Raw genomic sequence first — 26,477 nt, 5'->3', positions numbered from 1 at the left:
CTACTCTTGCTTATCAGTGTTGAGTCATACAATTAGATTCCCACCTATCACTTTCGTATTTTGATACAATCAAGCATTATATCTATACAATGTAATAACACTGCCCCACCACACATCACAGCAATTGGTAGACTTAATTTGAAATTGGTTGCCAGACAGCATGGTATACTGTTGAATGAGGTTTCCCATGGCTTCTATGGGTGTTATGTGAACTGGTAGCACTGGTCATGAAATAAGTATGTCAAATTAATATCAGGCATACCATAAAGTTTGGCCAGTTGTACCAAGAATAATTTTATGTTGTATGTTATTTTGTTTATTTTTTTAAATTCCATATTAACTATAATTTAGGAGGGATTTAAATCTTCTCGGGTCAGAGGTGTAGGGTTAGAGCCAGCATAGCTTTATTTGATGTTCATAAGACGTTTATTTGACGGCGTTAGTGTGAACAACATAAGCTACGCCGACGATATGGTGCTGCTGTCCCCCTCTGTCAGTGCACTTAGGAAAATGCTGAGTGTCTGTGAGGCCTACGCGGTAAGACACGGTCTTGTATACAACTCCAAAAAGAGTGAAGTCTTAGTCTTCAGGTCAAAGAAAATGAACCCTCAGCATGTGCCTTCTATAGCTTTGAATGGTATTGACCTTTAGAGAGTGTCACAGTTTAAATACCTCGGGCACTTTGTGACGGAAGACCTCAAAGACGATCTCGATTTGGAGAGGGAACGAAGAGCGTTAGTGGTCAGAAGCAATATGTTGGCTCGTAGGTTTGCCCATTGTTCAAAACAAGTTAAAATCACCCTTTTTAAGGCGTTCTGCCAAGTATTTTACACGGGTAGCCTATGGGTCAACTACACGCTGAAAGCCTATAATGCTCTTCGTATCCAGTATAATGATGCCTTCAGAATCCTGTTGAGGTTGCCACGGTTCTGTAGCGCTTCAGGAATGTTTGCCGAGGCGCACACTGACGACTTTTATGCGATCAGGCGAAAGCGGGTCGCATCTATTCTAAACCGCATCCGAGGCAGCGACAACAGGATACTGAAGGTAATTGCCGACAGACCAGAGAGTTCCATCCTGTGTACATGGGTCAAAATTATTAATTAAAATATAATGTCATTTTTATACTTGTACCTATTGCTCTTTTGACATGAAATCATTATTTATGGGAATTTGTAATCGTAATTATTATTCTAGTCTACTTTATTTTGAATTTGACATGCTAATTTATTAATTATTTTTGTATTCATTATTTTAACTAATTTTTATTTTACTATGAATCATGATTTCAATATTATTAATTATTTATTATTCTTATTAAGTATATTTGGATTTGATTTGATTTTAATGTACTTACTAACCCCTAGCTATAACGATGGTACTAACAATGTTTTATGGAATTTTTATGGTTCTGAAATAAAAATATTTTATTTATTTTATTTATAAGCGCAGTGTAAAATAAATAACAATAATCTGACTGTAGAACAAATAAAGCTTTAATTAATTAAGCGCATTGTAATATGCCTCTTCTTCTTTTCATCCTGTTACCCCCTGCTGGGGTGTAGGGCTCGAACCATTTTCTTCCACTGACTCCGGTCCTGGGCAGCTTGGGTAACCTCCTCCCACGCCATCCCCAATACACCCAACTCTTGCTCCACGGAACGGCGCCAAGTAGATTTAGGGCGACCATGTTCCTGAGGATATGCCCTATCCAATGCCATTTGCGCGTTTGGATCTCCTTATGTACGGGTGCTTGTCCGGTTATTCTCCATAAGTGAGCGTTTGTGATCCAGTTAGGCCAAAAGATGTGCAGAATTTGCCTTAAGCATTTGTTCACAAACACTTGGAGTTTTGTCATTAGGTCTTTGCGGACAAAGCAGGTTTCGCACCCGTACAGTTTGTAATATGCCTACATGAAAAATAAACTATCTTTATTTTTATCTTTGATTTCATTCTACGGAGGTAACAAATAATAATTAATATTACAGTACATCCCTTACAAAGCTTAGAAATAAATAAAATATTGAAAAATTCACTGCCTTGGGTGAGGCTCAAACTTGCGACTGGTTCACTAGCCCATGGCTCTGCCAACTAAGCTACTGGACTTCACCTGAAATCAGCAAATATTTCCACCTCATGCACCTTAGGAAGTTGCCTAGTAACTTCTACCATAAGACTATTGCACTTCTTAAACGGCTACTGGGGTCCAAGTCATACTGGAGATTCACCAGTAACAATGCCACCCGTGCATGAGTGATGATCATCAGTGAGTGAGTGAGACAGTGACAAAATAGGGTTTTTTTAGATATGAATAAAATCTAATGTATGAGAGCTTTACAATTAAAATTTTTTTATGCTTAATAAGTCCACTATTGACATTCTATCCTAAAAATGTTGTTTCCGTCACTAATTAAGAAACCCAATATTATAAACCATTGCTAAATCTATTTCAAAAGTTGTATTTTGTTTAGTATGTATTTAAGCCTTATAATTCTACTGACTACAGCCACTGCTTTTTGCACCATTCTGTGAAATGCTATGCAATGTATTTTTGATTTCATGTCGATTTATTTCTAGGTAATTCAAAACTGCCATTTTACATTTTGCATAATACATATTTTTTGCTAAAAACATTTTTACACTCTGGTACAATAACTTTTAAAATCTGAAATTAAATTTAATAAACTACACATTAAGCTTTAGTCATACATTATTTTACATACAGTATACATATTAATAATGTGTCAGACTACTACAACTTTTTCGACTATCATTACACATAATGTTTATACAAAACTCTAACATCTGGTATAATACATCCTGCATGCGCTACTAAGGCCGGTCTCACACAGCCAGAATGTTTCTATGAATTCAGATTCTTAATTCAGAAAGGTTTGTTTCACACATGTCTTAAACATTGCGATTAATAGCTTGTCTCACACTGCAACGAATGTACGTAATAACTGGAAAATTCATAATCTGATTCTGGCGTGTGTTTGCCCGTCCATACCATACATAATGTATATGCGTCAGGAATTCATAATCTTCATTTTCATATTTTCTGAATTAAGAACGCTTGTCAGTACCATTCTTGCAGATCAATGTGAGAATTTCATAACATGAAAAAATCAGAATGTGTGTGGAACATAAAGACATTGTATGGAAGTCTGGGGTTTCTAACTTAAGAATCTTAATTCAGGTAAAAAAAAATGGGGTTGGTTATAAAAATCTTTGAAGCCGACGAAGAAACTAGTAGTAAATAAATGGCAGTACTGGTCTGTTCTCACATTAAAGTTTTTTAAGCAACCTTTAAACTACTTGTATAAATGCCTAAATGTGATAAACACATTTTACATTATTGCAAGAAACTTATACACTACTGCATTACAGAAGACCAGTACTGTAGTGTAGCATATCATATATCTTCTGGAGCTTATGCTGAATGGTGTGCTTTTGTAGCGGCTATAGCAGCATCAACATTTTAATTATTGCATGTTACCGTAAGCAATCGATACTTGTTTTAAGTGTTTAGTGAATAGCCGGGTCCACACAGAGCGAGCATAAGTGCGAGGCAATTTCCTCACGTACAATACGTCCAGTGTAGACGTGCCTCGGCCGTATTGTGTGTGAGGAGTGCCGCGCGCGCATGCTCGCTCTGTGTGGACCCGGCTAATAAGATTTCTTTTTAAGGATCCGTTCCCCAAAAGGAAAAAACGGTACTCTTAGAGGATCACTTTGTTGTCTGTCTGCCTATCTGTCTGTTAAGACCCTTTAGAGTACAGGGAAAAAATTTAACTATACATTTGTAATTATAATTGTGTGGGTGAACAAATCTTTTTCAAAATTTTCAAACTTTTTATATTTAACCTTCAAATTTGTACGGAATCCACGAGTGCGGAATCCGACTCGCACTTGTCTGTTTTGTTTTACCTACGAGCATACATCGCACTCGAGGGGGCATTTTGCGGGCACGTCAGTTAGTAACGTTTGGAAATAAATCAATACATTTTTGAGTCGTTAGAATAAAGTTTTTGTACTTGTAATCATAATGAAATAATGATGCATGATTTTAATTTGTATGACAACTATGGACTGCTTTTTGGCTGTATGAAAATTTAAAAATACATTATCAAAACCTATTTTCCTGAGATAATTAATTTAATTATTTATTTTTGTGCAGTGTAGTGTCCAAGAAAGAGGTATAAGAGCTTTTTCATTATGATGACGTCAGAGGAATCAGATCCTCTAAGTACCGTACCTTCAGACGGCCATGGTGAAGAAATGTCAGGTATGATTGAATAATAATTATTTGTTTGTACTATGTTCTATACAAATAATGTCCTGTAGAACAAGGAAAATTATCAAATTTCCTTAATATACAACGAGGTAATAATCCATAAACTCGTCAGTACATATTTGAAACTCTATACCATAGTCACAGTCAGGGTCATGCATCGAAATATTCACAATGTATGCGTAATAAAAAAAAGAATGTTAAGTCATGTCATTTCATGGCAACACATATGTTATCGGCAACATATGTGTTGCCATGAAATGACATGACTATTAAAAGAAGCAATAAGTGTAATAAAGGATATGTTATCAGCATTTAATATTTGTCCTTTCCCTTCAAAAGTTTCGGGGACGGAGGAAGCGCCATCATCGATGGTGTCAAGCGAAGCTGAGTCGGAGGGCAGCATGTTGTCGGAGCCGCCGCGGGCGGAGCTCGCCGAGCACGCGATGAGCCGCAGCTGCGACGCCGTGCTGCCCGAGCACCAGGCGGCGGCCGACAAGCCGCTGGCGCCCGTGCCCAGCGACTGGCGCAGTGTCGGCAACACCGTCTCCTCATTAGTGTCCACCAGAGGCAAGTCGCAATCACAACTACTTTTCCGATGCATTCTCGTACAATAACTATGAAATGTAAAAAATCAAGAAAGGAACAGTACATTACTATAGAGGCTGGGAAACGAAGGATTGTAGGCCAAGTAGATATAGACGGCCGAGCGTAGCGAGGCGCGTATCCCCGGCCGGCAACCCCGTTTCTCGCCGAGATTTGTATAGAGCTTTTCTCAACCTGTAATGAAATAAAAATAGGGTGATGATGATGATGATTGTTTCATATCCTAATGTGATAGGTTATTCAGTGTGTGGGGTATTAAAGGGAAACAAAAATATGATTATTTTGGCGCTACTACGCACGCCATTACGCTTGTTTTCTTTTTAGGGTTCTGTACCAAAAAGGGACAAAAGGAACCCTTATGGTGCGACTCTGTCCGTCTGTCCGTCTGTCACATTGCTAAATATCTCGAGAAGTACTTAAGATATCGATTTGAAATTTGTAATAGTAATAAATAACGCTAACTCAGACATATTGGAACTGTAATATATATATATATATATATATATATATATACAGGGTGCTCGCGAGGAACCCATATAACTTTACCACCATGTTCTTGACCATCTTTAGAAAATAAAATGTCATATAAAGTAAACTGGATTCGGCTTAGTTTGCGAGTAATTAATATTTTTTATTTAAGAAAAAATCCAGTATAATGCACCTTTAGGATAGCGACGTTGCAAGACCGCATCACATTATCTGTCTGACGTAAATTGTAGAAGCTCGTTCCTGTCACTATCATCGACATGTGTCATTGAAAATAAATACGTAGAATCTTAAAATTCTATCACTTAATCCAAAGTATGAACAATGATCATTGCTTTTGTTAAGTCCACGACTAAAACAATGGTATTAGTGAAGTATTGATAAACAAAATTACTTAACGCCCAAGAATTGATAAATTTAACCGTCTTAGTTTTATTTTGAAGTGACACGTATTTATTCATAAGAATGCATATTTCTTAATGATCGATTGATTTCTTATGATGGCAGAACAACGAAGCTAAGTTTTTGCTACTTCGGGTAAAAATTGGACACCTATTCAGTTTAAATCGTGAAAAGTACACATGAAACTAAATAAACAGTTCGAAGTGTTTTTATTACCCATACCATTATTGTTTGATTGTATTAAAGCTAAATAAAGGAACACAAATTTTAATAAGATTATTTATTTATTACCCTACAAACAAAAACGTATGATCACTGTCAGGAATTGCAATAGGTACCCTTCTCATTCTACCAGCTTGTTCGTCTACGTGCACTTCGTAGAATCCGTGAATCCGTAACCACTCAACTAGATACTGCTTCAGTATTAGTACTCGCAGTATTTTCTATTACAGCATCCTTAATACATTTTTCACTGAGCAGCACTAAAAAACCAATTTACTCTCCTTTCCACTGATTAAAAAGTCTGCCGTCTAAGTTAAACCGCACGATTTGTCCAATTATTAGGAAAATTATTATTCGTCGCACTGTTTAAATAAATGTTATAAACGTGAGACATCATATTGATATTAGAATCAATACCAACAACCCATCGTTCATGTGACTGATGTCATTATTTAAAGTACTTATAAAACACACTCGAAGGAAATTTCCAAGTGGCCAGTATGTATCATAATCTATGAAGATTGATAAAATATTACTAAAATTATTTACGGATCGACAATAATAGACTGGTAATAATTTTAATGCGTACTTAAAACATTTATTTTCACAGTGCGATATTTTTAACTTTTGGATCCATGCAATAGGTACTTAGTTCTAGTGATATGTATCTACAGCTAGATGGCTGCCTAGGATTTTATTTTTTCTTACTTTGACTTATTAATTATGACTTCCTTTAAATGTCATATTTTTGTGGCATTGCTTGAAGACCAAAAAGTACATTTAAAAAAAAGTATACCGACAATGCCACGTACATTCCCACCAGAACATGTCGCAGATATTATTTTTACGTACGGCTTCTGCAACGGTAACTCCGTGCAGGCCGTTGAGGAGTACCGGCGAAGATACCCTAATCGGCGTGTGCCCCATTATTCTACGATTACGGACATGTTTCGACAATTGCGAGAAAGAGGAATTCGGCCGCACAACTCCGAGCGAGCTGTGGGATTGAATGACGCGACTGAAGACAGGCTACTTAATTTAATTACGGAAGATCCTTCCTTGTCAACTAGACGCGTAGGCATGATGTGTGGGGTCAGCGACCTCACCGTGTGGCGATGTTGGAAAAAGTATGGTCTTTATCCTTACCACCTCAGAAAAGTTCAGGGACTGATCAAAAACGACGGCTTTTCAAGACTTGCTTACTGTCAGAGAATTAATCAAAAACTTTTTCAGAACCCAAATTTCCTTAAAACTATTTTATGGACTGATGAAGCTCAATTCACGAGATCAGGGGTATTCAATTCACGCAACTGTCATATGTAGATGGAGGAAAACCCGCACGCAATCAGGGAATCCTCGCACCAACATCAATTTTCAGTCAATATGTGGGCAGGCATTATTGACGATAAATTGATAGGGCCGGTGGATCTACATTTTTTGCGAAACAACTTGATCATTCTCCTCGAAGACATCGATTTGGAGACTCGGCGTTTAATGTGGTTTCAACACGACGGAGCTCCCCTCCATTATGGTCTCGTGGTACGGGATTATCTTAACCAACAGTTTCCAAATAGATGGATTGGTCGAGGATCTCCAACGATACAGTGGCCTCCGAGATCACCAGATCTAACCCCTTTAGATTTTTATCTATGGGGCACTATGAAGAATATGGTCTATTCAAAACCAATTAATTCAAGGGAAGAATTGATCCTAAAAATCACGGAAGCCGCTCAGAACCTGAAAGACTGGCCAGCTCAACTAAACCAACAAATGCGTACAAGAATAAATTTATGTGTTGACAAGGGAGGATCCCACTTTGAAAATTTTTTACCTTGAAGAGTGGCGAAAGCAACCGTAAAAGTTAAAAGCATTTTAAGAGTATTTAAGTTTTTTGATAAGAATCGTAGTTATGTTGTTCTCCTTATGTAGTTTAAATGTTATTTTTAGTTACATCTAACAACAAGAGGCGATTCTCGCTGAAAAAAGGCAATGTTTACATTTCGTGAAGTCTTTTCTTTTCTTTCTTCCCTTTCTACAGTGTTCTGACAACACTGCCAGATATTGACTTACAGATTGAAAATATGTTTACACTTTTGAACCTAATTACAAAGAAATAAGGTGAAAAATTGTAAACATATTTTTGACGTCGACTGTACAACTACGATTTAAATCGCCGGTGGTTGATCATAATATTCATAATTATCATAATCCTGCGGGCGGAAATACTAGTGTGTGGCAAGCCTTAAATAAGTAAATCATACATAGGTAAAGAGATCCGATTGCACATTATGTACATTCTGGTTTGAAATAATTTGTTTGACAAGAAATGTCTATGTGACTTACTTGCCGTTCTAGTGAAAAGAGATAGAGACAATAACAAACGTTGCCAGCTCGTCCAAAGGCATTGTGTTACTGGTGAACCAAAAATAATTTATTTAATTTGTATGAAAAGTCAAAAAAGTTAAAAATCTAATTTCGACCTATGTTTATATAATGTTTTTTAATTATTACGACCTCAGCTATATGCTGGTAAAGTTATATGGGTTCCTCGCGAGCACCCTGTATACACCGTGTTTTTTTTGATTTGCGTTAATTTCGAGGGTGCATTCCTGAGCTTAAATAAAGTAACTTTCTCAAAGATACCGATATTCTAACTAACTCCATTTCGGAGATAATCAATCATTAATTTTTATCTTATAAGACCCTTACGAGCGTGTACACTTGCCTTAGGGCCTGTTTACTTATTGATTAGTGTCTAGTGCGAGTTCATACATTTGCTACTAAACGTAAGTACTATCTCGGACGATCGACGTTCGAAATGACATTGATATGTCACAGTTTTCAATTGTTTGGTTGAGTTAAATGTAATGCCCGTGTTACAACAACGCTATATGCAACATTTAGTTACTTTTATAAAAAAAAAAATAGTAAAAAAAAAACAAAAAAAAATTATTTTTTTTGAAAACTAACTATGCCATTTAGTTTCCTTAAACGTACTTACCGAAACCCCGGAGTTAACGCAATTCAATAAAAACACGGTGTATATATATATATATATATATATATTTTTTTTTTTTTTTATAAAGCCCAATATCAAGAAGGGGCAAAATTTCAAAGTCTAGTTACTAGGTCAAGTAAGGTATCATTTGAAAGAGCTCAAATTAAACATTACAAAACATTTCTTTTTTCACAGTTAAAAAAAAATTGACTTATGAAGGAAAATGTGAAAAAAAAAAACCATTCCCTTTTGTTACACATACTAAGAACTAGTAGCTCTGTGAGCTGTAGACCTTGCGAACATTGCTTAAAACTGAAAGAACTTATAAAAACTAAATTGACAAAAAAACATTATTATCGAAAAGGATGGTCCAACTTTGTACGTAGAAAAAAGTGGAATAGATTTTATCTTCACAAAGCTACCTTTATTATATTATGAAATATGTAGTAATCTATGTGCTAAACTTGAATTCATTTGCTAATGATTTAGTGGTCGCTATGATTTTGTGATTTGCGATATCCTCATACAAAAAAAAGTAGAGTAACCTAAAAGTAAAAAAAAATCGACCGCCGTTTTTTAACATATATAATAACATATAACTAATAGATAAAAATTGGTTTTCGAAATACCGCACAACGAAGTAGCAAGCTGTTCAACTGATCTAGGTTTATACAAATATGCGGCCCCTGACTGGTAATCTAACAACGACAGAATGGGAATGGAAGAAAAAATAGTCCCCCTCCCGTTTCCAAACACCCACGGTCAGTAGGTCATCCCCTGAATGGTAAAAGTATAACCACCAACATCTTCGTCGGAAAAAGGAGGGTCATCAGAGCTTCACTCTGTAGTGTTCTATCTCTATAAGATTTGGTAATTTAATTCGCTAAATCACATTTTTCTACGTCGAATACCTTTCCTAAAATATCAACAGGAGATTTATAATAAATATGTAAATTCGTGCCCTGTATTTTTATAGACAAGATCTATATATAGCAGGCATCGTCGGCTGTTAGTAATCTATCTACACCAAAACTGTGTAAAAAAAGAGTTTAAAAGCTTTTATTTCGGACATGAATCCATAATAAACTCAATATTACAATACAGGACGTTATTATAATAATTACACAATAAAAATAGAAACAAATTATTAGAATAAATAAATTAATCAATTCAATTAAATGTTAATGGTATAAAGTAAGTTAATAAGTTTCTGCCACAACAGCCTTCTCGGAACATGCTGCCGGGACTGGGGGAAAATGTTAGAAAACTGCTTCCCCGTTTTAACTATGATATTCATATTGGTAATCAAAGTATTCTAACATACATTAATGTTTAAACTTCTGTTCCTAAAATAATATCAATTTTCGAATCTACGTCCGTATAGAAAAGCCAAAGTCGATAATAATCTAAGTGCAAAAATTGCTCCGAAAAATTCTGAACATGGACCCGGACACATCGCTCCCGTTTTAGCCTGCGCAACGGTCCGTCTTCTTGAACTTTAACAGCAGAAAAAAAGTTCAGGCAAAATAACTGAAACGAATACAATCACCAATACGAAATTAAAATGCAAAAAAATACAATTCAGGGAATAGATCCAGGGACCTCCCTATCCTTGCTACAAAGTTTAGTTCAAAAATAGAAAATTAAAGTGCAATAAAAAAAGGAAAAGGAATCCATTGTCGGGGTTGGTACCCAGAACCTCATCATTGCAAAGCGAACGTATTCGAACGGGAGGATATATGTGACACATGGAAATGAAGCTACTTATTCTCGAGTGAAATCTAAATATCTAAATACCCCCTAAACCAGCGTTCTAAAGTACCTGAATTTTTCGCAAATCACTCTATAAACATATCTCACAAGGAAGAAACTTTTATGATATCGATACGGCTATTTGTTTAGGCGCGACGTACCATGACTCCGCCATTTTGAAAAAATCCAAAAACTGGATCGACAAATAAAATCTATTTAGTTATAGAATATGGTCACAAAATTTCACGCGAATCGGTTGAGAATTGCGACCTCTAGAGGAGAACATACGAAAGCAGATTTACGAGTCAAAACGTAGACCTTCGCTACGCTTCATCATCATGTACATAGGTATAGAGTGTTGATCGCAATTATCAGCAGGATGCCGTTTCCATATGGTTACGGTTATCAGCAGGATGCCGTGAAGTGATTAAATGTTAATTCTTTCTATGTATACTTCAGGTTCTATGCTCCCTTGGGGCTCTCATAAGGGCCCAGTGATGCTGCCTCCAGACTCGGATCTCAGACCCGGAGAGTTTGTCATGAGACTGCTGTTTACAGAGTTTACAGTCCAAGCCGAACGAAAGATGGAAGCTGTCATGGCCGAACCACTAGTAAGCATATCATTTTATTGTGATGCAAGGAAAATACAAATAAGTGTTTAATTTTAATCCATACTTTCTTGTTCAGGAAAAACCTTTGAACAAGACACTGCAGCGTGGCGAAGATCCACAGCTGGATCAAATACTATGCGCGTTTGGAACCGTCGCCGAACACTGCTTGCCATCTCTCCTGCGCGCCTTATTTGGCTGGCTGGAGAGACAGATGGCTGACTCTCCTCAACTTAGCGAGCAAGCAAAGAAACCGCACCAAGATCTAAGAAATAAAAGGTTTATTTTCATGTTTCAGTATAAGATGTTTATTTAGTCACCTGCAATCATTTAATGAGTGAATATATAGGTGATACTGAGCAACGTTTACTATGGACTAACCCCGAAAACGCGAAAAAAATTGGCTGTTTCATATATTTTGGCTGTCTGACTGACCTTGATATTTTCTATGGGAGAGTAATTTTTTTCGCGAGTTCGGGGTTGGCCCCATAGTAAAAGTTGCTCAGTATGACCTATATATTCCAGGTGACCGTAAATTATTGCAGGTGACTAAATAAGCACCCTGTATAAACACGCGTAGTATGGTCCTTTACATATAAAGGAAGGTACAACAAAACAGTTTGGTGTGGTTTATTACGATTCTTTTGTTTGGGGTTATTTTAACACGATGTAATGTTGTAGTATCATCTACATCGTGTCGGGCAGCGGAGCGGGCACGGAGGCGGTGGAGCGCAGCTGCGAGGAGCTGCAGGCGGAGAGGCGCGATCTCGCCGTAGAGTTCCTCTTCTGCCTAGCTCTGATAGAGGTCCTGAAACAACTGCCTTTTCATCCAGGCCATGAAGATTTGGTCCAATACATTGAAAATGTAGCTTTTAAGCGTTTTAATTATAAAGAAGGGTATGTATCATTTGATAACGTTTTAAATAAGTAACTAACGTTTAACTGTTTTAGTTTAAAGAGCTGCTTGAAGCGAAGTTATTATTTAACAAATACAGTTTGTGCACGGAATCTGTAGAAGCAAAATTAAACCCTGCATGCTCTCCCGCACCTGTTCCAGTAGGCAGGGCAGTGCACATCATCGAACTACATGCGCAAACTGTAGATCAGCTATGTAGCCTAGTCACTATATGTTATCTTTCAAAAATGAAATCGATTTATAGTGGGGATAACGGTAACCCTTGTTTTGTGTAGCCTAGTCACTATATGTTATCTTTCAAAAATGAAATCGATTTATAGTGGGGATAACGGTAACCCTTGTTTTGTGTAGCCTAGTCACTATATGTTATCTTTCAAAAATGAAATCGATTTATAGTGGGGATAACGGTAACCCTTGTTTTGTGTAGCTTAGTCACTATATGTTATCTTTCAAAAATAAAATCGATTTATAGTGGGGATAACGGTAACCCTTGTTTTGTGTAGCCTAGTCACTATATGTTATCTTTCAAAAATGAAATCGATTTATAGTGGGGATAACGGTAACCCTTGTTTTGTTTGGTTTTTAAGCATACACTAATTAATATCTCTATCTATTGTTTACAGATTGCAATCAAACCCAAATGCCGCTAATGTGCATATAATAGCCGATCTCTACGCTGAAGTAATAGGAGTTTTAGCGCAATCTCGTTTTGCTTCAGTCAAGAAGCGGTTCACTGCAGAACTCAAGGTACTATATCAAATACTAAGCACAGACAAATATTTAAAACTATAAACTGTTTATATTCTATTTCTGTTTTAGGATTTGAAAAGTCGCGAGCCTTCGCCGCATACGACACAAAGTATTATATCCCTTTTGATGGGTATGAAGTTCTTCCGCGTGAAAATGGTGCCCATCGAGGAGTTCGAGGCGTCGTTCCAGTTCCTGCAGGAGTGCGCGCAGTACTTCCTCGAAGTCAAGGATAAGGACATCAGGCACGCTCTGGCGGGCTTGTTTGTCGAGATCCTAGTTCCGGTCGCTGCCGTAACTATTTTAACTTAATTTTCATTAATGTGATAGATAACACGACCTATGGGCGAGATAACTTATTTTACAACAATCATGAAGACGTGAAAGCACTGTGATAGCAACAGCTGAAAAAATATCACTTCGATCCTTCATATAGGCTATATGTACTGTTAGGTACTTAATTTTGATTCGAGACAATTATGTTAATATAAGTACCGATCTACCGATAGAGCGGCAACTGATTATCCGTTTGGTGACATTGGTCATCAGTCTAGTGACGGCCACTTTTACCTCATGAAAACTTTTTTTTTTAATTTATTTTTTTATTATAGCCTGTCCGTTTTCTAAGATTAAGTTTGCTATTGGGAGCGTGCACGATTAGCGTTCGCAACTACTGGAAAGCTGTCAAATAATGAGGGCACAAAATAAAGATTATTCCTTAAAATATTTACTATAATACAGTTACCAATGTGCGGAATCTTTTCGTTTTTAGGGTTCCGTAGCCAAATGGCAAAAAACGGAACCCTTATAGATTCGTCATGTCCGTCTGTCTGTCCGATTCTGTCACAGCCACTTTTTTCCGAAACTATAAGAGCTGTACTGTTCAAACTTACTAAGTGGATGTATTCTATGAACCGCATTAAGATTTTCACACAAAAATAGAAAAAAAAAAACAATAAATTTTGGGGGTTCCCCATACTTAGAACTGAAACTCAAAAAATCTTTTTTCATCAAACCCATACGTGTGGGGTATCTATGGATAGGTCTTCAAAAATGATATTGAGGTTTCTAATATAATTTTTTTCTAAAATTAATAGTTTGCGCGAGAGACACTTCCAAAGTGGTAAAATGTGTGTCCCCCCCCCGTAACTTCTAAAATAACAGAATGAAAAATCTAAAAAAAATATATGATATACATTGCCATGTAAACTTCCACCGAAAATTGGTTTGAACGAGATCTAGTAAGTAGTTTTTTTTAATACGTCATGAAATTAAAAAAAAAAAAAAAATTTCAACATACCCATACATGTGGGGTATCTATGGATAGGTCTTCAAAAATGATATTGAGGTTTCTAATATAATTTTTTTCTAAAATTAATAGTTTGCGCGAGAGAACCTCCCAAAGTGAAAAAAGTGTGTCCCCCCCCCCTGTAGCTTTTTTTTTTTTTTAATTTATTGAAAAACAAACAATTTAGTCTAGAATTTAATACAAGGCCCATCGTAGGCAAAACCTTGAGGAGGTTTGTGTGCCGATGGGGAGTTCAGAGAACAATACATATATTAACGTCTTATGTCTAATCTAAAAAAAAAGAAAACATTGTAGGATTCTTAGTATAAGTAGCTTGTGTCGTTTGATTTCAATAAGTGCGTTTTAATTACATTTTATATGTTTACCATTTAAGTACTTTACACGAACATCTTCTGGCAAATCGTTTAATATTTTAGGTAATATATATGTATACAGCCTAGTGCCATATATGTTATTATATTTGGGTTTACAATATTTGTTTTGTCTCTGTAAACTTCTTAGTTTTGTACATCTTTTGTTTACTTTTAGTTTAGTAACATAGTGATATTCTTCAGTTAGTATGGCTAGTTTACACTTATTTTGAACCGGAAGTACATTACAGTATTTGAAAAGTTGTGCATATTCTGTTTCGTATTTCTTTTTGATATGCTTAGGTACAAGTGTCTTCAATAATCTTATTTGTAAGTTATATACTTTTTCTATATATGTTTTATAGGTTTTACCATAAGTACTCAAAGCGTAACCGATCACCGAGTCAGCGAGGGCTAGGTACAGCATACGTAGGGTTTTGTACGGTAATTTATACCTTAGGATTGACATTTTGCTTAGAATGGCTCTTAACTTATCGCACACATAGTTAATATGCGGCCCCCAGTTGAATCTGTGGTCGATTATTAACCCGAGATACATGTGTTCTGTGACCACTTCGATATTTTCACAGTTACACGTTGTGATATTCTGCTGGTGCAGGCAGCTATGTTTGTGTGCCACCACAGTAATATCACGAGCAGTTTTATTGTGCGCCGAACGAATATGCATTATTTTCGTCTTTTGCGCGTTAATTAATAAACCAACGTCGTGCGCCCATTTGCAGATGGTGTTGAAATTAGATTGCATTGTGCGCTCGGCGGCAGCTATGTCGCGGTCGGCTGTGATAATGCATGTGTCGTCCGCGAACTGATAGACAGAGCCTTTAGTTATTATGTTGCACATATCGTTAACATACAGCAAGTACTCAGTTGGGCCGATTATAGATCCTTGAGCCGTGCCTTTTTCGGTTTTTATTTCGTCACTGTATGTGTTGTTTATCTTTACTAGTGTATGTCTATTTTTGTGATAGTTTTTTAACAAGTTAATCAAAGGGCCCTGTATACCGCTCTGCTCTAGTTTGTAAAACAATGTTTCATAATCTAGCATTTCAAATGCTTTGCTGAAATCAATGAAAACAACGAGTACATGCCTTTTTTCATGCATGTGCTCGTTAATTTCATTGTTAAAGTCAGAAAGTAGCTGAGAGGTACTCTTAGCTGTTAGCTACTAAAATAACAGAATGAAAAATCTAAAAAAAATATATGATATACATTACGATGCAAACTTCTAACGAAAATTGGTTTGAACGAGATCCAGTGAGTAGTTTTTTTTAATACGTCATAAAAGTAAAAAAAAAAATTTTTTCGTCAAACCCATACGTGTGGGTTATCTATGGATAGGTCTTCAAAAATGATATTTAGGTTCCTAATATAATTTTTTTCTAAAGTGAATAGTTTGCGCGAGAGACACTACCAAAGTGGTAAAATGTGTGTCCAAAGTGGTAAAATGTTGAACGAGATCTAGTAGTTTAAGTAGTTTTTTTTAATACGTCATAAAGGAACCCTTCATGGGCGAGTCCGACTCGCACTTGGCCGCTTTTTATTTAAATGTTACTTTAATGAAAATCAGTCAGAATTATCTGTGTATTTTATATTATTCGGTGAATTTTCTTCGTCGTTGCTTCGTTACAAATTCAATGAAAAATGTATGTTTCATTGTTTTGATGGCCCACTTCGTGATCCTCTTCCTGGGGATACGTATGATGCTTTCAAGTATAAAAGTTTTGCCCTTCTTCACAGGTTTTAATCAACTCATTTATGTTAAAACATATGTTTTTTCGCTTATCACGTTTGTTGGGACAGACGACAGACAAACTCTGCGTGCCAAAAGCACAGTGAAGTAAAGTAAAGTGGGCCGACGCCTTTGATGTTTGCGTAAATGCCGACACCGCTCAAGGTTACCGTACCTACCTTACACCAATGAACGCAACACGCGATCGACAGCCCGCCTGCTTCCGGCCGGGCGTCCCTACACTACATCTACCTTACACGGTTGTCACAGACTTACACAACTGCCCAAAAGAGGAGGGAAATGTTTTTAGGTTTCAGCTATGTATGTATGTATGTATGTGTACTAATTTCACAAATTGCGTCCATTTTGGATATAAAGATGGCGGACGTCACTCTTTTGAAAAAGTCGTCATGGGTGTTGTTTTCTGGGTTTTTGGGGTATCGATTTCAAAATAGGCATCTATTTTGAAAATAAAGATGGCGGACGTCACTTTTTGAAATGGGTGTTGATGTGTGTAGCAGTGATGTCAACCATTTTTAATTCTAAAATGGATTCTATTTTTTAAATCTGCATCCCCAAAATGGACGTCATTTTCGTAATCGGAACCCCGAGAAATCTCGGAGATGACACCCATATCGTTTTGTAAGAAAAAATAATATCCGCCATCTTGGATTTCAAAATGGACGTCATTTTCGTCGAGGAACCTCGGATATTACACCCATATCGATTTTTAAGAAAAAATAATGTCCGCCATCTTGGACTTCAAAATGGATGTCATTTTTGTAATCGGCGGCACCCGATGACTCAAAAATAATTAAAACATCAAATACTACATGATACATATACAAACAGAAGCACGAAACAATTTCTTGCTTTTTAAATAAAGTCTTAAACTACTGGTCATTTCTTAAAATAAGCTATAAAAATTGTCCGCCATTTTGAATTTAAAAATTGATAACATATGATATATTTTTGTTTACACTGAAACAAACAATTAGCACATGTCGTATGCAATATTTTAACTGTGCACAAATTGATTGATAATTACAAGACACGCGTCAGCGCTCAAAATCATATCCCTGAATACTAACAATGGCGTGTATAAAATTCAGGGACCGCCCTCCCGCCTGCCGCCCCTCGCACCCCGCACGGTTGCTCTGTCTAGACGCCTTCGTCAACCGACTGTATTATTTCTTAGACTGTGCCAAAAGTATGTTTCTGTCAGGCTTTCAGTAACTGTCATTATAACTAATATTACAATTACCTAATGTTGGTACACTGTATTAGCCATACTATTTTATTAACATCCAAGCAAAACTCTACGTTGACATAGACTAGATAAAATGTTTAGTCCGGGGGTCTCCAAACTTTTTTACCTGAAGGCCATATTGCACCTCAGAAACTTTCACACGGGCCACCTTCATCACCACCATCGGTGGTGGCGCGGAGTCTAGTTGTCTTTGAGGCTAGCTGCTATTAGGAGCAGTTCCACTTTCATTGAACGCTGAACCCCTGCCTGGGATCCTCTTGGCAACCTCCCGCGGGCCGGGCCGTGGGCGTTGGGTGTCCGCGGGCTGGATTGGAACGCCTCGCGGGCCGGAAGCCCGCGGACCGGATTGAAACGCCTCGCGGGCCGGGGTTTGGAGACCCCTGGTTTAAATTCTGTCATTATCCTACATCATACACATACAAGAGGTTACAGCTTAAAAAAATATTTTTGCAGACTGTGAAGAACGAGGTGAACGTGCCATGCCTAAAAAACTTCGTCGAGATGCTGTACAGCCACACGCTGGACGCCAGCACCAAGTCCAAGCACCGGCTGGCGCTGTTCCCGCTCGTCACGTGCTTGCTCTGCGTGTCACAGAAACAGTTCTTCCTCGCGAACTGGCACTGTTTTCTTGCCATGTGCCTGTCGCATTTGAAAAACAGAGATCCCAAGATGTGCAGGGTGGCCTTAGGTAAGTGCTGAGCCGTATAAAGAAACTATTGGAATGTCACTCTCTATGAGGACTTAAGTAGTGTAATTGATTATGATATTTCTGCTTTCAGAATCTTTATATCGTTTGCTATGGGTTTACATGATAAGGATAAAATGCGAAAGCAACTCTGCGACGCAATCTCGACTCCAAAGTATAGTCAACTCACTGTTTCCCAAAGGGTCGAAAGGCGTAGTACCACGTGATACTCCCTTAAATATCTTCGTCAAGATTATACAATTCATAGCGCAGGAGCGATTAGATTTTGCTATGAGAGAGATCGTCTTTGATCTCCTTATGGTTGGTAGACCAATTAAAATAATAATGACCCCGGAAAGAATGTCCATTGGTCTACGTGCGTTTCTGGTCGTGGCAGATAGCCTTCAGCAGAAGGAAGGGGAGCCGCCCATGCCACGAACATCAGGGACGCTGCCCTCGGGGAATACTCTCCGCGTTAAAAAGACGTTTCTCAATAAAATGTTGACTGACGAAACCGCACGATCTATTGGAATGAGCGCGTACTTCCCGTACGTTAGGCGAGTCTTAGTGGAGATTCTTCGTGCCTTAGACGCTCATTATGGAAGGCCGCTAATGTTAACTAACACTCAAAACGTGACGAAGGAGCAGGAGATAAATACTGGCGAAAGAAAACCTAGGATTGACTTGTTTAGAACATGTGTTGCTGCTATACCAAGGTATGCTTTTAATATACTGATATAAGCAATAGTAGTAGTGTTGTTGCTAAACGTTAAAATAAATATGTTCAACTTATTGATTCGTTGTCATAAGATTAAGTTAAGATGTAGGGAATATGTTGGTATTGCGTTTTTTTGCTGATTTCTGTTTTAATGGTGTTTTCGTTATAGCCACGTGTTATATACTTGCAGACTGATTCCCGAAGGAATGAGCTCGAGCGAGCTGGTGGACCTGTTGTGCCGGCTAACCGTGCACATGGACGAGGAGCTGCGAGGTCTCTCCTTTCAGAGTCTACAGACCCTGATCGTGGATTTCCCCGAGTGGCGGCAGGACGTGCTGGCGGGATTCACGCAATTCCTGGCGAAAGAAGTCCAGGTCAAATCTAACTACCCATTATTTTGAACTACAAGTACATTTTGACAAAAAAAACTTAAGACGTTACGACTACCTAGTCAAAGTCTTCTACCTAGTTCTTCTAATGCCTTGAAATGACTTTAAATTGATATAAACATTTTTTTTACACTTATTTGGGAGAGAGCTGAAAAAAAGAAGCGTAAGTCAACTTATTTGTCTGACCAGGACACATCGCCGCAACTGGTAGAAAACGGTCTGCGCATGCTGCTGCAGTTGATTACGAGCTGGAAGAACGGTGAGCCGGCGCCGGCGCCCGCCGTGCCCAAGCCGGAGCCGCTGGCTGCCGTCGTGCGCGGCGCGGAGGCGCTCGCGCTGGTCATGCTGTGTCAGTGCAAGGCGTACCCGCGCCGGCTGGCCGTGCATATACTAAGGTGAGGACAGGGTTTTGTTTACGAGTAGTACATGGCGATACAAGTGTGAAAAATAGGAAATTCGAAACGAGTGGCGATAAATTAAAACACGACCGAAGGGACCCTGGGCCAAGAGCCTCCTGAAGCTAGGTTTGATGGTGGAGGAATGCGCGCTGAGTGCTGATGCATTTCATTTTAATGTTTTCACCACGTATTTAGTACAAAAAATATATGACAACTGCTATGTATGTCATGAAATATTATGGTTAAAAATTTATGACACAATATAATATGACTATTCATTTGAATCCGCAATGATGATTATGACACAAGTTGCTATGCGAATCAAAGATATGACTTAAACTTGTATGCAACCCAATATGGATCCCATCTCCGGTTGCTCTCATGTTGCTAACGGCGAGTACTTGAACAGTAAGAATCTCGTAGCCAGTACTATTCACCAGCAATTTGCTCTTCTGTATACAGTGTGTGGCCCAAAACCGGGGATAATATTAAAAACAGAGCCTCTATAGATCACCGGTAATTAAATTCAAATCTGATATAAGGTTTCGGGATCATATCGCCGTTATTGGTAAGAAAGCATACAGAATGCTGGGATTTATACTTCGTCGTTCCAAGGGTTTTACCAGCATAGGAGCAATCATCGCTTTATACAACGCGCTGGTTCGTAGTAGCCTCGAATGTAACGCGGTCATCTGGGCTCCGCACGAAAAAAAAATCAACTAATGGTGGAGCGCATTCAGAATAAGTTAATTCGATTCTTGTATTTGAGGAAGTATGGAGTATATCCGTTTTACCCCCTCATATATCCAACGCTATTCTTCTTGGGCATGGTGGGTTACAATGAACTGCAGGCGCGTAGAGATTTATGTCTGGCAGCATACGTATTCAAAATACTCAGAGGCAAAACTTATAACAGCGTAGTCCTGAATGGGTTGAGTCTGTGTGTCCCGGATAGGTATGTCTGGCGCCGCCGCCGACCACGGCTGCTGGTGGTGCCGCGCGGGCGCACGGACCTGCTCGGTAAGGCTCCGCTGGCTCGAGCATTGCGTACCCTCAATTTAATTGCCGAAAATATTGACTTTCGTGTGCGATGAATGAGTTTTTCAGAATTAGCAATTCTTGTATATATTTCCGGGATCTCGGAAACGGCTCTAACGATTTTGCTGAAATTTGGTATATTGGTATTTTGGTATTTGGTTTTTGGGGGTAAACAATCGATCTAGATTAGTCTTATGTTTGGGAAAACGCGTATTTTCGAGTTTTCATGCGTTTTTCTTTCGACGCAAAATATGGTCGCTAATTTCGTGTTGCCGGCCACTGTCCGTCTGGTCCAGCGGGTTAAGACGCGGACTGTTAAACGAGTGTTACGGGTTCTAATCTCGCCCGGTGACAAACTTTTTTTTTTATATGTTCAAGTTTATATATAATTTTTTAATTTTTATTGTTTTAGACAAGTTTAATTTAGTAAAAAAATGTAGTTAAGATTATCACCTATACACCACCATATTACAATAAATAGTTATAACCGAGCAAAGCTCGGTCGCCCAGGTACTATATAATTAAGGAATAAACAAGATTGTTAAAATAGTTACACTATTGTATTAGGCTTAGTATCCTGTAAAAATAGTTGTACGTGTGGTAAATAAATAATAATAATAATAATTGTTACACTTAATCAAAACTTCACTTTCGGTTTTTTTCTAACAAACTTAATCGTAAATTCAATGTAATGCAAACAACGCTCAACTTGCCCGATTGAGTTCGTTCTGCATCGTACTTATTCGGAGCTGTTCGAAACGTCTCAATAACATTTCATGGTTGTGTCGGCTAATAGAAAGCTTCAGCACTTAAATAGTTATTAAGTTATTATCAGTTTCTGAAGTTTTTATTTTGCACTCAAGATAAAATAAGCCACTTTGCTAGTCAATAATAGTTTATTTATTGTACAAATAACAAATACAGATACGAAGAAGAAAACATGTCGCATCTCTAAATACATACATTTTCAATATGTCTACCGCCCCGCTCTTCGCAAGTAGCGTAACGCCTGATGATATTATTGTGAACGCTTCCGAGATCCACGTTGTGTTGCAATGCAACATGTGAAAAGACTCGATTATTCTGTATCTGAGGATGTCTACAGTATCGTTCTCTTCTGCATAAACATAATTCTTAACAGCTCCCCATAAGAAGAAATCAAGAGGTGTGAGGTCAGGTGACCTAGGGGGCCATCGGCGTGGGCCAAAGTTGTCCATCCATTTATTTCCGAAAATGTCATTCAGTTTTTCACGTACCCGTGCGGCAGAATGTGCTGGTGCGCCGTCAAACGTGCTACTGGTAAATTCAAACGATATTTCGTTAATGGCCCATCAATAAGTTCTATGAATTTATTGCCGTTAAGTGCACCGTCAATAAAAATTGGTCCAATTATTGTATTTTTATGGATTTCTGCCCATACATTCAGGGAGAAACGATATTGGTGAGCCAATTCTCTCATGACATGTGGATTATTTCCGATAGTAGAATAATAGTACATATTTCTCCTATTCCACATACAATTACGAGTAAATGTGGCCTCATCAGACCAGATGATATGATGCAAAAAGTTGTTATCTTCCTGGTGCATGTTTAGAAACCATCTACAAAACTCAGTGCGAATAGGTAAATCTCTTCGTAAAAGACCATGGACCTTTAAAAACTTAAAAGGATGTTGCTTCCTTCTTCTCATTACTTTATTTATGGTGCGGTTATTGACTCCAAATATTCTACCAACTTTTCTTGTACTGGAAGTAGGACGCTGTCTAAAATATCTAATAATTCTTCTTTCTAATTGCGGACTGACATTTTGAGGTTGGTTGACCTCGTAATGCTGTCCAGGGACAAGAGGACGGTTATCACGTAAGCGTTGTATTGCATTTGTAATCACGCGACCATTCCTCGGATGCCTTCTGTTTGGAAATCGTAATGCATTACCGCGAGTTTCACCATACAATTATATCATATCCACAAACTCCCGTGAATCGAATGGTTCAGCCATAATTAAAATGAAATCAAACGAAAATAAATCCCGTGACAACTAACTGTGACTTAATTAATCAAATTTGTTTTTTCATTTAAAACCGCTTTGTAATGGAGACTATGATAATGTAAAAAGAGTTTCTAAAGAAAAACTTGAAAAACAAACATGTGAACTTCTTTAATGTACATGTCACAAAAAGTTTAAATCTACCGCGTGTTGTCAATGGCACCCCGTACCAAGTGACCAGGCGACGATATCGCGACGGAAAAATACATAACCTATGATTTTTAATTTTGTAGGCTGTTTTCTCCAAAATTATGGACGAATATTAGGTTCTAGTGATAGTTACTAGAAATGATCTAAAGAATCTCCATTTAATTTTTTCGCCCCGGTTTTGGGACCACACACTGTATTGTACCTATGTAAGTCGTGGGATATTGCAATATTATGGTACCATCGAGCTGATCTGATGATGGAGACATGAGGTGGCCATATGATCTCTGTGATGAAACAACGCAACCTAATTGTGTTTGGGGTTTTTAGAATTGTCTCGATGAGTATTAGTTGCCTGTGGTAAGAAAAGTACAATCGGGCAAATTTAAAAGCTTGTACCAAAAGTGAATTTTTGCCTAGAACTTATTTATTATGGAACCTTTCCAATCTGAAATAAGTAATTTATAAAATAAAAGACAGACTTTTAAAAATAAATGTGTTTTGTAAGTAGTATATAGAAATAAATAATGAAAAAATCTCATTTTAATGTAGCAAACGATATTGTATGTTTCCAAATTGCTGTTTAAGGTACTTTAAGGCGTCAAATGTCTTACATAAAGACCTCGAGCTTAGTGCTTTTTACAATGTTAAAAAAACGCAGTATAACTAACACAAACAAAAAATGTACACAGTAAGTCCCTCCTTTTATGTATTAAATAGCTCTTATAATCTAAAGTAAACGACCACGGTACATCGTTTCTCAGGACGATTTTTATCAACTGATGCTTTGCTACAGGGAAACAAAGAGCCTCCTGGAAAAGCTCGGTCTGACGACGGAGGAGTGCGCGCTGATCGACGCGGCGGACGCGCACGTGCCGGCGCTGGCGGAGCGCTGCCTGCCGCTGTTGCCGCCCGCCGAGAAGCAGGCGCTGCTCGCCGTCGGCCAGCCCGACCTCGTGTGCGTAGCCGAGCGCAGTCACGCCGTCTGGACTGCTGGTACGTTACCCCCTGGGCCAAGAGCCTCCTGAAGCTAGGTTTTATAGTGGAGGAATGCGCGCTGTGTGCTGATGCATTTCATTTTAATGTTTCCACCACGTATTTAGCACAGTATTTGCACTACTCCAAAATCCATCTTAAACGGATTAGGTTTTAAATTTTTATTATATTTAATAAAACACATTATTTTCTAGGCATTCAACATGACGATACATCAACTAAAAACAGTTGGAGTGGCAGTGCTTCAAACGGAGCGGATCCTTGGGAGGTAAATGTGCCCTTAAGTATTAATCTTATTATATGGGCTAGGTACCTCGAGATTGTGTAATATAGTCAGCTCACGTATAGCAACGTTTTTTTAGGGTTCCGTAGTCAACTAGGAAACCTTATAGTTTCGCCATGTCCGTCTGTCTGTCCGAGGTTTTCCGTCTGAGGCTTTGCTCCGTGGTCGTTAGTGCTAGAAAGCTGAAATTTGGCATGGATACATAAATCAATAAAGCCGACAACATCCGGATTTAGAGCCAGGCAGAACCACAGGGGACTCCGACTATCACCCTGGAATATTCCTCGCTCAATCCTTATAAAATCTTGCGGGCCGGGGCGGTCATCCCCACCTCCTGGTTGACGAAGGACTGTGGTTATTATTATTATTATAAAATAAAACGGGGGGCCTACCGCAAAAACCGAAAATCGCATATTGTGAGGATCTTTCTCTTTTACTCTTACTAAGACGTAATTAGAATGACAGAGAAAAATGCCCGCAATGACGAACTTCGATTTTCGCGGTTATAGCCCAGTGTCAAACCGTGCGTTGCGACGTCATCAGATCAGATTTATTGAGATTCTACTAATCTGCCCTAAGATTGTAGATGGAAACAACCCTATTGGTGTGACAAATGTCAAAAAATCGTTTTTTGCGGATATCATAGTTTCTATTACTCATAGTTTCTATAAAAGCATAAAAATCAATCGACATTTTGAATCAATTTGACCCGTAGAACAAAAAAAAATGGAGAGGAGTTATGACTTATGACATCATCTTTTTTATGTGATTTTTTTTTTTCAGAAGCCTATCGTGTGTGATAATAAATGAAAGTGCTTTTGAGCCGATTCTTATAATATATCACATCAATACATCCAGTTTTTTTTTATTACTCAATCTCTCGCAAGTATGCCAAATTTTAGCTAACCCTTTCCCAGGCAATGATTACAGAACGTTTATTCATAGATATTATCAGTTTGACCTCGCATTACACGTTTGGATGACCGCTGTGCGTTCTGTGCCCTATATCTTGAAAATAGTTGAGTGCATCAAAACATTTAGAAATACAACTTGTACTAAATCGTATGCTTTTTAATTCGTACATAGATACAATAAAGATACAACCTTTGCAGCTAAAGAAAATGTGATATTTGCGAAAAACTGTTTTTTTTACATTATATCTTGAATTACTTCCGACTAGTAACGACGCGCACACGATCTATGATTAGATTTTTAAGAGTTTCCAGCTTATTATCTCTCATTCTGAAGTGAAACCCTTAATTTTTCTGGAACACTTCACCACTTAGATGGTTGGCAGTCCTCAATGTGTACGTGCGTTTTTCTAATGAGTTCCGTCCTCGCACAGCTAAACTGTGGAATGAACTATCGCCTGCGGTATCATCGGACCGATACAACCTTCAAGAAAAGAGCGTTCTCCTATCTTAAATGCCGTCAACGCACGTACAACCCCATTGATGTTGCGGATGTCCATGGGATTCGTCTGCTCGTTTGCCTCCTGTTATATAAAACAGTAAATTGATCTATATATCATGCTATAAAGTTAAACATTTGATGTTGCAGGTGATCCTGTTCGGTCTGCTGGAGCGCAGCCGCGTCCCGTCCCGCTGCCCCGCCACCGTGCTGCAGGCGTGGCCCATACTGCACGCCCGGATACAAGCGTTATACACGATCATAGAGCCTGCGTAAGTTGACACTGGTATCTTGTGTTTTGACACAGTAGGTACTCATGCTACAATACCGAATGACTGTTTTCAAGATACACTTTTCGTCGAAGACTTATTATTAATAGAAAAGACATTTACACTTGCCCTAAAACTTATGGACCCATATAGCGCCACCTAGTCCTCTGTCAAGATCGGGTTCACACCTGTTCTACAATCAATAACTTTTTTCCGAATGAATGATCTAATATAAAATGATACCGATTAATTTTATTTGTGTCATGTTACTATGTGCAGGCCCGTGAACGATAATCGCGCGTCACTTTTGTCGAGAAGCCCAGCGCTACCGAGAAAGCCAGAAAAGGAAAGGGACGGATATATGCAGGTGAGATAGTCTGTAAGATG

The 26,477-nt window shown here is 38.2% G+C and overlaps 1 protein-coding gene across 4 annotated transcripts in view; it reads left to right on the top strand.

Moving 5' to 3' along the window:
• Positions 1 to 26,477, top strand: part of LOC133518025 (protein furry) — a 206,040-nt gene that overhangs the window by 2,027 nt on the left and 177,536 nt on the right. For all 4 annotated transcript variants that reach the window (XM_061851596.1, XM_061851577.1, XM_061851586.1 and 1 more), the window contains exons 2-16: positions 4,181 to 4,288; positions 4,637 to 4,864; positions 11,220 to 11,371; positions 11,448 to 11,647; positions 12,050 to 12,265; positions 12,908 to 13,031; positions 13,104 to 13,325; positions 18,164 to 18,398; positions 18,490 to 19,111; positions 19,304 to 19,487; positions 19,692 to 19,897; positions 23,929 to 24,128; positions 24,323 to 24,396; positions 25,972 to 26,093; positions 26,370 to 26,457. In XM_061851596.1, coding sequence (XP_061707580.1) covers positions 4,219 to 4,288; positions 4,637 to 4,864; positions 11,220 to 11,371; positions 11,448 to 11,647; positions 12,050 to 12,265; positions 12,908 to 13,031; positions 13,104 to 13,325; positions 18,164 to 18,398; positions 18,490 to 19,111; positions 19,304 to 19,487; positions 19,692 to 19,897; positions 23,929 to 24,128; positions 24,323 to 24,396; positions 25,972 to 26,093; positions 26,370 to 26,457 — 2,943 coding nt within the window. In that variant the 5' untranslated portion in view covers positions 4,181 to 4,218. The remainder of the gene's footprint in view (positions 1 to 4,180; positions 4,289 to 4,636; positions 4,865 to 11,219; positions 11,372 to 11,447; positions 11,648 to 12,049; positions 12,266 to 12,907; positions 13,032 to 13,103; positions 13,326 to 18,163; positions 18,399 to 18,489; positions 19,112 to 19,303; positions 19,488 to 19,691; positions 19,898 to 23,928; positions 24,129 to 24,322; positions 24,397 to 25,971; positions 26,094 to 26,369; positions 26,458 to 26,477) is intronic.

This window comes from Cydia pomonella, chromosome 1, assembly GCF_033807575.1.
Source record: "Cydia pomonella isolate Wapato2018A chromosome 1, ilCydPomo1, whole genome shotgun sequence".
NCBI classification, from domain to species: Eukaryota; Metazoa; Arthropoda; class Insecta; order Lepidoptera; family Tortricidae; genus Cydia; species Cydia pomonella.
The sequence above is the reverse complement of the archived record's forward strand: the minus strand, read 5'-3'. Positions and strand labels throughout refer to the sequence as shown.